The sequence below is a fragment of the Panthera tigris genome, chromosome D3, assembly GCF_018350195.1.
Source record: "Panthera tigris isolate Pti1 chromosome D3, P.tigris_Pti1_mat1.1, whole genome shotgun sequence".
NCBI lineage: Eukaryota > Metazoa > Chordata > Mammalia > Carnivora > Felidae > Panthera > Panthera tigris.
In genome coordinates this window covers 82,532,528-82,543,895 of record NC_056671.1, presented here as the reverse complement: position 1 = coordinate 82,543,895, position 11,368 = coordinate 82,532,528, and the positions used below count along the sequence as shown (strand labels likewise).

At 37.6% G+C, this 11,368-nt stretch overlaps 1 protein-coding gene across 1 annotated transcript in view; it reads right to left on the bottom strand.

The window, feature by feature from the left end:
- Positions 1 to 1,416: 1,416 nt before the first annotated feature.
- The window catches only part of CDH7 (cadherin 7), a 121,176-nt gene continuing 111,224 nt past the window's right edge, over positions 1,417 to 11,368 (bottom strand). The window contains exon 12 of the mRNA XM_042962757.1: positions 1,417 to 4,027. Coding sequence (XP_042818691.1) covers positions 3,534 to 4,027 — 494 coding nt within the window. The 3' untranslated portion in view covers positions 1,417 to 3,533. The remainder of the gene's footprint in view (positions 4,028 to 11,368) is intronic.

Genomic DNA, 11,368 nt, shown 5'->3' with positions numbered 1-11,368 from the left:
TCTGCAGTTGACCTTAGAGTATTGCTTTAACAGCGAAACTGACCTGTGAATCCAGAATGATAATTCAGACTTGATCTGCAAAAGCCCCACTCCCTTGATAAGATTTAGTTTTCGTATTCTTTACGCTGACTTAAAATATGCCGTGATAATTCAGAATTGGGGCTTGGACATATCTCCTTGACATAAACAGTAACAAGTAAAATGCAAATATATTTTTTAAGTTTATTTATTTTGAGAGAGAGAGAGAGAAAGAGCATGAGTGGGAGGTCAGAGACAGAGGAGGAGACAGAATCCCAAGCAGAGAATCCCATGCTCTGCATGGAGCCCGACGTGGGGTTCCCATCCCATAACCACGAGATCACAACCTGAGGCCATATCAGAAGTCAGATGTTTCACCCACTGAGCCACCCAGGCACCCCATAAAATACAAAAATTTTTAAGAAATTGAATTGTTCAAAAATATGCATTACTTGGTGTGCTTTGAGTTTCTAATGGTGCCCCTATATGGACAAATGGAAAATATTTAAATTTATGGACTTTCCAGACCACTGTCTGCACTTGAAATTATCAAGCCATTGCTTCCTATAATGAAGTGGGTCCTATTTGTAGCTCCAAGGATTATTATTTAATACTCCATTCATACTATATTTAGGATCATAAAGTTGCCTTTATAAAGCAATTTAATCAGTGAAATGTTGGTGAACATTTAATAAGTGGCTCTTCAGGAAAAAAAAATTTTTTTGCTTATTTCCATGGTGGTCTAAATCTTACTACATGGTTAACTTCAACCCACCAAATGATATCACCAGAAGGGGGATGGCGAAGAGACGTACGTCATTGGTTCTTGGGAGCCGGTTCTGGCTGGTTCTAATACACCACTGAATTTTAGTGACTAGATAATAGGGATCTACTTAAATGCTTCTGGAGAATCTCCTGACTCGGTTTAACATGGATTTTTTTTTTTAATCAATTATTACAGGGTCTGGTTTTAAAACCCAGCCTCTCAAGTGTTATGGAGATAATCATATATGGCACTGGATTTCGGAAGGGGGAAAAAAAACCCAAAAAACTAAAATAACAAACTCACCCCTGTTACCGGTAAGCTTAGATAGAAAGCCTCATATAAATTTCATCTAAATTAAGGACACACTCTCAGCCATCTCAAGTAGTTTTTTAACAATCCCACTGAATCAAGTTTAGTATCTGTCTTGATGTCATTGTCCACGCATAAAAGAGCAAGGGGGTATAGGCAAGAATTTCAAATCTTTATTTAAATTTAAGCTTTTCTTTTCCCAATCTGTGATCAGCAAATATGAAAAAAAAAAATAAAAAGATGTTTATATATATATATATATATATATATATATATATATACTTAAAAACAAGACAAAGGTGAATGATGTGATTATTCTTTTCTAAAATACACTCAAACCTCCATTTAGTGATCTGTGCAACAGTTTTGACATCATCATCCAAATGCACTAAACGATTTTGTCTTCCTGCAGACAACAGGGGATTATTACAAAACTGTCTTTTCAGCACCTTGCTGATTTAACGCCTACATAGTTCTTGCACCACACTCTGCTTTTATTGACTTGGGTACGTGTACTATGTATTTTTTTTTTTATTTGAAACACTTACATAGGGGACTAAAAGTCATGAACAGAATCTTTTACTGTTATGAGTTTTTCACATACATGTATATTAATACAGCAAGAAGCATATCTATCTAGTCCCACAACAATGTTTACAAACCTGTATTCAAATGAAAGGACTGAGTGCAGATGGTCAGCTTGACGGACTTATTTCTTTTGTGATGAGGCTGAAGGCCACCTTCACCTACTTTATTTCTAAGGATGAATCATGAGTCTACAGAATCCTGGTTTCTCCTCACGTCATCAAAATATGAATATTCTGATTCCAGTGTTTGTCTTTCAGAAAGAAGCACTTTTAAAATGCAATTTCCTCTACAGGGTCCGCTATCTGTAGATTGATTAGGAACCCAATAAATTATTCTGAAAGAGAGAAATGAAAGAAAAAAGTCCATTCTTATTTCAATATATGCACATTGAGCTAGTACTATTCTAGGAAAAAGTGATAGGTGGAAATATTATTTTAGTCATAGAATTCGTATTCTAAGAATCCCATCCTAAACACACATGATCACTTGAAATGGTCTCCTCATCTTGGCACCCTCTAAACCAGTATGGACCTTCTACATTGCTTGGTTAGTTCTTGAGGAAGGTGTGTGCGTCAGAATTTAAAGACGGATTTTGAAAATTGTAACATCACATTAAGGTAGTGTTAAAAAACAAACAAACAAAAATAAACAGTCTTTTAGTCAATACGGTTACAGCCAAAAAGGTTGGGGAAAACAAATTCTTAAAAGTCTTTGGAGCATAGAGAACTTGTGACCTTGAAAAATAAATCTTGCATCCAAAACAAATCTCAATTCTGAAATCTTTCCAAAATACAAATATTTTTATTCCACTGTTTGGTACATTCTAATGGCTCAGATGAACATCTTGTATGTCCTTGTAGCTGGGATCCTCTCTGAGATGTGAAAAGGGCTCAACTGCTCTATTTTCTTCTCCATATCCATGCTTCATTCCCTTCATTTAGCTCAGCCTGGAGAAAAATCAGCATGTTCTGACGAGCTTAGTTCTATGAGGCAGTCAGATGGACCTGAATTTCGTGGAGATTGGAGCTCCAAAATAAATAGAACACCATGTATGAAATAAAAAAAAAGAAAAGATAGTCTCCTGTATAAATCAGAAGAGATAATAAAAATCAATGAATAGACAGCAACTTTTTTTCATACCTCCACAAGCAGCTCAAAAGGAATGATTTACCTTTTTTTTTTTTTCTTATTTGGAACCCTTCGTAATTTATTTGCTAAACAACGGTTTATGTTGCCTGAAACCAAATTTTATCGGTTTGTATTGGAGGACCGGGGAGGATTTTCTAAGAATTTATATACTGCTAAATAAAATATATTTGCTAACCAGCAGCAGTAAACTTGCGCTGGATCCTGTAATCTAGCAAGCGAAAAGCATCACCGCAAATTATACTGGTCCCGAGTTTTGAGTCGCGAGAAGTTCTAGGACATTTCAATGGCACATCGTGTGTCGTTCTTCTCACTGGCAGTACCGTGAAGGTTTGTACAGGGCACGCTTGGGTCACGGACAACACAGGGCACTACTTGCTCATAGAGGTTAGGTGCTTTGCAGGTATCTGAGAGTTGCTATCTATTCACAAACCACTGAGCGTTTCGTTTTATCAAAAAGCCTTCGAATGCTCAGAGTCTGTGGTCAGTGCAGTCCCTTGGGTAAGTCTAATGGAGATACACTTCACCAAGGCCAACGCCCAAACAGTTAAAAATGGAGAAATATGTACAACCGTTCTCTCTAGTAAGTCGAGTTCTTGTTTTCTGTATGTAGTGGGTTGTTTTGTCTCTTTGTTTTGCCTTGTTTCGTTTTTGCTTTTGTTTCTTTATTTTTTTCTCCAGTACATTTCAGATTAAGGTTCCGGGGCTATGAGTACAAACTCTCGGGGCCGGTGCCGTACATATCTGCGAGTCGTTTAAAGCGAGGCCCCCAGTCACTTAGGTAGTCGTAATTCTGATCAGAGTTCGAGCTGATGGAATCTAAGGAGCTGAGCGATTCAGCCACTGAGCCGTTTCCTTCGAACGCATACGTCTGCAAGGAGTCATAGGGGGGAGCACAGGGGTCCACGTCAGCTTCTTTCAGCCTCTCCCAAATAAATTCTCGAAAGATGACGTTGTCTGGGATGCTTTTAAAAGTCGGTCGACTCAAGAACTGAATTTCTGGAGTCACATCCCTTCGGGTCTTGGTATCTCTGATGACATTGAGGTTCCTCAGTGCGGCCATGTCAAAAGCTTCTGTGTCTTCCTCTCCCCCACCTTCATCGTCGTATCTCACAATATTTTCTCGGATGTCTCTCTCCTCATCGAAAATGAGAGGCTCTTTTTTCCGTCTTCTCATGGTGACGATGAGGAGGATCAACACTAAAACGAGACAGGAAAGGAGCAGGTTTCAGTAAATGGCCAACTGCCCCTTCATCATGGTGAAATCAGGCCTATGATCCCGACTTACAGATTTTCTGCTCTTTAAAGCGAAATGAGTTGGCCACCTACGTGCATGGGAATTCACAGCGGCAGACGTGCTAAAATTGCTAAAATGCGTTTAAAATAAGGACACTTTTAGACATCAAGAAACCCTTTTCCACACCTGTTCGGAATTGATGTCTCCCGCTTTAAGGCAACCTGCAAAATATTTGATAGAGCAAATTGAAGGGCCAGTTCAGGAGAACTATAATGATTTCAAAGCTATGCAACACAAAGTGATTTTTTTTTGAACTCTTTAATTGCTGGAAAGGCAAAATGACTTTCATAAATGTTTTAGGTCTAATTTAACAACGGCAATTTCAGAAGGAAATGGATTTTAGCATTTGGTCAGGTTCTTTGAAGAAATGCCTAGTACTTGTCTAAGAAATTCCGCTGTTAAATAAAATCCAGTATGTCAGACCATATATGAAGATTAAAAAAGCTTTTCTCTAGTAAACTGAGTCTCACTTTCAGGATGAAATACTGAACTTGGTCTTTAAGCGTTAGACCTGGAAAGAGATTATAGCTTGTGAGATTTTCAGCTTAGCCAAAAAGAGATTTATCAGAATAAGTAATAAAGCACATGGTTATACTGGAAAGCAAAGGACAACAGATACACTGGCTGTTACTGGTTTTAAACCACCTGAATATACTCCTTGTATTTTCAATAAGTACATGCTACTAAGAAAGATTCTGCTCTGCTCAGGCTACGAGTGACAGAATGCTAGCTGGATTGGGAACATAACAGATTTCCTCGGTACTTGATTTAGTTAGAGTGAAAAAAAAAAGTATTCTTGAATTTTGGAGTTCAAAATATATAAATTAAAGAATTAAATTACCTTTCTATTACATCAGCCAATTTTTGTTTCTTGAAGATCTAAAAGGCCCAAAGTAACCATTACTCTCAGCCTATTTAAAAAAAGACATTTGAAATATTTATATTTACAATATCTTAAGAGGTCTTAGTTTGGCATTAAGAATACATTTGAAAATAAAAAAGAATAAATAAAACCAAGGAGGACATCACTGTAATTCAGAGTGATTAAAAGCAATGACTAGGTGAGACCTAGTCCATCCTGTCTCAATCTGCTTTAACAAAGTTCTAAGCACTTACTTTTAAATAAGTCCTTTTCTGTTGTAACGTGGTGGCATGGGCCTTGAATAAAAGCCCAGCCTTTTCACATATTAGTTAGCTGGGTGATCTTGGGCCAGTACTCAAATTTACTGAGTCTAGCCACATGTGATAATTATAGGCAAATGGTCCCAGGGTAGAGACTGGGAGGGGGTGGGGGTAGGAGGCAGGGGAGGGAATGTAAATAGAGTTAGCAGAATGCCAGGTACTTGTTTGTGTGCAAAAGTGAAGTTTTCATTGTTATCTTCTGGTCAACTAAGAACATCAACTGAAAATTTCTCCTCTGACCGAGGAGAAATAATGAAGTTAGGTACAAAGTAGAAGGTGCAGCAAATCTATGGCAAGGCACGTGCACTAAAGATTAAATGAGAGACAGAAAAGGCAGTAGAGCAAAAAAGGAAGGTCTACAAACAAGGTCTACCGTTTGACCCTCAGAATAGCTCTCTGGGGCATGTTATGTTCTTGTCTGACAGCTGTCTTAGGCATCTGAAACAACCTGCCTGTGGTCATGAAATAAATGCAATAGGTAGGAATGATGTGTTCTCTAGTTCCATCTGCCTCAAAGCTGGTGCACTTTCTAGAACACTAGGAGCTTAGTACTTCCATAGACGGTAATTCAGACACAAGCCAAGAGCTCAAGTGACCATTTGCTAGTTCCGAGAAAGGCACACCAGTACCTTTTAACACATACGAGTAAATAACTTTAGATTTCTGTATAAATTTAGCTTCTGAAACTTTTTTACATAGTTCCCCTACACCCAAATATAGGTAATTGAAACATAAAGAAAGAGGGGCCATATCATATCACTGGAGAAGTCAGATTAAGACAGAGAATGGAAAGTGAGTATCCGAGAGAGCCATGATTGGGGGACAGGTGAAGGGAGGGACAGGAGAAATCTCTAAGACATGTCGGAAGGAAACAGGCAGAGCAAATATCCAACCGAATGCAGAGGATGGAAGAAATGGATGGGCATAAGAGTGAATGAGGCTATGAAGAGGGTAAGAATTAGGTGATAATTAGATGCACTTTTAATTTAAATCAGTATTTAGGCAAAATATTTCAAAATTCTCAATTCTCTTCATATAATGAACCTTGTCATTTATATATATGGTATATGATATATAATGTTTTATGTTATATACATATGTTATATAGATTTATACGTTATATATAAATAACATAAAGCCACCATTTCTTATATTCTGCTGTAAATGTATTTTTTTAAGTTTATTTATTTTGAGAGAGAAAGAGAGAGAAAACAGGCAAGCGGGAGTGGGGGAGGGATAGAGAAAGAGAAACCCAAGCAGGCTCTGTACTGTCAGCACAGAATCTAATGTGGGGCTCGAACTCACGTACTATGAGATCATGACCTGAGCTGAAGTCAGACGCCCAATCGACTGAGCCACCAGGCACCCCTGTAAATGTTGTTTTGTTTTTTCTGCTGATAAACTTACTTTTGGATGCTCAAGTGTAGTGTTCAGTAAAAGTGAAACATGACAGAACCCACGGAATCTGTCAGCTCGTAGGTTCAGTACCTGTTAAGGATATTAGTATCTTATAGAGTTTATTTCATTTCTCAGTCTTGCCTCAAGCTGGGAAAAAAAAATGAAGTGTTTTAGAAGGTTAGAGAATTTAACATTTCAATGACTTAGGAGAATATTAATTTCTAACTACATGAGCACATATAAAAAATAAAATTTAACCTTTACGTAGAACAAGTATTAACTGCTCTTCAGGGTCTATGGAGATAATCCCTGCGTTAAAAAGAATATTTTCTGCTTAAGTAAGCACAAGATTATATAGTTTAGGAGGTTTTCCTCATCTGTCTTTTCTGTCATATGAAGGATACTTCTGAGTGCAGGCATAAAGAAAGATTTAGTCTAGACACGTGGAAGTTATAATGGGTCTGTGGCTCATGAATTTATATATGTTTAACCAATGTGCATTAACCATTTCTTGTAGGCATTAGGTAGGATGATATAATGTTGAGCACAGAAGTAGACACAATAAGTTTTCTCAAGGAACTTATAATTGAATGGGAAGGCAGATATCCATCAAATAATGAGACGACTAAATGTCAATGTAGAACTGGGATAATGATTGCAAAAGAGGGAAACATGATCTTTCCAAGATCCACAGAAGAAACAGACCCATGCAAGGCAGATTTAAGTGAGGGTCACTGAAGGCTGGGGTTGGGGTGACGGTGGAGGGGTGATATGGAAGGTTACTCTTGGTACAAGCGAGCAGTCAGCAAAGGTCGGAAGTCAACAAAGCTGTGGAGCAAAGAAAGGTGGAGATGACCAATGCGGTCTGAGGCTGGTATGGTATGATCACATTAGTTTTTCAAAAACAATATAATTCAGATTGGACTGAGGATAGGAAGAAGGGCAGCGTAGATGTTAGCAAAGCAATTACAGTGCTGTTGCAGCAGCAAAAGCAGACTGTTAACTAAAATTTCTGGTTTTAGAATTCAGTTTTATAACATTCAACATTTTCTGAGTATCCCGGTACGTCGGCTGGGGTGCTGGGTTTTGGCAAAATCCTGATAAGGGAGGATCCCTGCATCCACGCAGCTCCAACTTGGTAGCTGTATCTTTACAAAGAGAAATACAGTATAAATCATAATGCAGTTCACTGTGGGAAAGTGCAGACACCCACCAGTGCAAAGAAGCATACCTACGAGAACAGCACCGTCCTCCCACATTGAAAGAAAGAAAAGGGAAGATGGACAAAAATACAGAAGTGTAAAATACACAGCATCCTATAAACTAGCGGGCTCCTACAGTCTCAACGTCACCGTGGTCTGTGCCAGATATTCATTTTCACTTAATCATCTTGGCAGCATTTCAGTGGAACCAGCCACGCTTCCTAGAGGTCAACCGTAGCGTTACTGGCCCCTGTGATTAAGAGGCCCCCTCTCTACTACACTTGCATCATCAAGTGTCTTGTTTTCTGAAAGACGGCAGACGCTTGAAAAGTCATCCAGATTAGCTCTTGAAACGCTTACAGGGTATTCTCAGCTACTGAGTTCAACACCTAGTGGTCATCCCCGAATCCCCTGCACGGGATGTTCTAAGCTTGCAAACACCAGAATTCTCAACATCCAGTGTTGGTCCCCAGGACCTGGCAGAACGCTGCTGATGTGGTACAAGTTCTACCACAGCTTGATAAGCCTACTTATATTAAAGGAAAACCATTTCCCTGAATGTATTTAGTTATTTTTTAGCATATTTCAAATTTTGAGCCAAGGTCATTTTAAAGCACCCAGTCGTGCAAACTACCATCAAATCAGTTCTTTTCCATCTGAGACCTCGATGAAAGGTTCTTTTTGTACATCAAAGTGGAAGTCTTTGTACTGTTCGGCATCACTTTGTAAAGTTTAACCTGTTGTTTAGAGACTATCACCGAAGGTTAAAACCTCAATTACTTTTAATTCCTTTTTTTTTTCCACTGGGCAATTGATTTTCCACAACTGTAATCCCTATACCGTCAGTGAGTTTATTCCCCACAGTTGTATTTTAAGCACAAAAAGCAGTATCTGATAGTAAATATGCAGTCAATAAGTCTTGTTAAATTAATAAAGTAGGGGTTGGAGAGAGATGCAAATGGATCTCGGCATTATGAAGTTCAGTATTTTGTATACAAATAACTATTACGCAATAGATTATACAGCAAAGTAACATATGCTAGGTAAATACGTATGGAAAGGTGTACTTTGCCCACGATGTTCAGAGAAGTCTCACAAAAGAGAAAACATGATTTAAGACTTGAAGGATAAACCACCATCACTTAGAAACACTACTTTCTCTACGGATCTCTCTGAATCATCAGAATTTCTTATTAGTCAATAAAATTGTCTAAATCCTCGCTTGCTAACACAGCAGCCACTAGCTGCCTGTGGCTTTGAGCATTTGAAGTTTGGCTGTTCCTATCTGAAACACGGATTGAGATGTGCTTTCGTGTAAAATGCACGTGTGACACTCAAGACATTGTTAAAGTGAAAAAAAAAAACATATTTTGGTAACACGTTAAAATTATACTAGTTTGTTAATAGCTCATTCAATTTGTTGTTAGCATTTATTTTAGGTGTTTCTTGTTATTTTTACTAATGAGGCTACTCCCTGAAAGTTTAAATTGACGTAGTTCACACTTGTGAACCATAACCTATGTCTTCGGACAAAATAAAGATTCAAAAATACTAGAAAAATCTTAATTGCGTACGATCTTGACGTACGCTACTCTAAAACTTTATGGCCAAATGATGCATTGAACAGCAAAACAGCTCTTGCACTACAATTATTACTGTGTCTATTAGGTGTAACTGAAAAGTGACTACTTTAAATGGAAAATCTGCTAGTATAATCTATATCCACATTCACTAATTTGTAAATGCTTATTCTATCCATGTGCGAGTAGAACTTAGCCCTTCGATAACTACTTTTTAACTCTTCACTGTCTTTTGATCCTCTCGATTTGCACCACTATTACTGAAAATCTGTTACATGTTCTCTATTTGGCACTAATTACGTTTCATGAATTTTCATTTAATTTGGTGGCTTCAGATCAGAAACAACCATGACAGAGAAACATCTTAGTTCTTTTCAGCATCACTTCCAAGTTCCCACCACTTTTTCCATGCCTGGAACTCCCCCAGAGCTCCATACTCCCACCACAAAAAAATAGGTCATTGACAGTTTGCTAAGCAATGATTTATCTTCAATGGCACTCAATTTTATTGACTTTTTTTTTTATAAAAGCAGCCTATTTCATATTTCCACATTCTTATATCCTAATTGCTCTGAAACCAGAGAAATCTGAATTTTTCTGTTATCTCCAAGACTAAGGTTACCAATGACCTTGACGGTTGCCCAATCCAGTGGGCACTAGTCAGCTCTATGTTTACATGGCATATCTATCATATTTGAAGTAGAACTTCAATGCAGAAACATGATATGGGTGAGTTTTTTGTTTTAATACAATGTTACAGAAATTCTTATAGTTAAAAAAAATCTTTTTTTACTCTCTCCTCTCAAATCATGGTTTGTTGGTAGCTGATCTTCTCTAGGGTAATACTTATGGTAAATCTTCCTCAAATTCTGTACTTGGCTTCTTCCCTTTTCATCCAATACTCTTTCTACATGAGCTCAGTGAAACCCAAGAATTCGACTACTTTCTATATATGGCAATTGGTGAGTTCTCTGACATATAAACCTCCCATCTGTCTCTCTAAATGAATCAGATCATATTCATAAATGACCGCTTGTGATTTTTATGAATGAAAATGTATGGGTTGCTTGGACTATGGTAAATACTTCTTATATGGCAATTATAATGTTTTAATGTTACCATCACTTAGCTTACACCTTTCTGTACAAATGTCTCTCTTCAGGTTTAAACCCATTTACTTTAATCTGTTTCATATTTTGTGCTCTTTTCTCAGAAAGATCCCCGAACCCCAAACTAGAAACTTCCAGGTCACCTTTGCCTTGAATTTCACTTCCTCCCTGTATTTACCTCTTGCTCATTCCACCACTGTAATGAACCAATTATTATATAGTGTAACTCCTGGAATGTACCTCAAATCCTGTCCCTAAATCCACATTTACACTGAATCCCTGCCCCTATTGACTGAATATGTGGGCTTATATAAAATATTTTACTTAGCCCTGCCTCAGTTTCCTCCTCTCCAAAATGGAGATAATAGAATCAACTCATAAAAATTATCTTATAGTAACTTTACAAAGATTACGTTTATAAAGTCTTAAAAATATATACAGTAAGCACAATAATAGGTGATATGTGTTAAACTACTATAACAAAGTCTTATGCAACATAATGCCTGTATCTCTGGGTCTTGCTAAAATTTGAGTCCTATAACTTGCACACTAAAAGCAAAAGCAAATTTTACTTGTACTCATGTGATTTTGCTAACTCCCTATTTATTTAGTTATTTGCTATCTATACTATTCTATTTATTGGATGGTAAAATAGAGACACCAGAACGATTCTCGAGAAGCTTAACATAAGTGGCAAAGACAGGAAAGTGAACAGGACGTGTTAAATACTATTCACAAATTCATCCCTAAAGGAATTTCCTCCTACCTTTGCT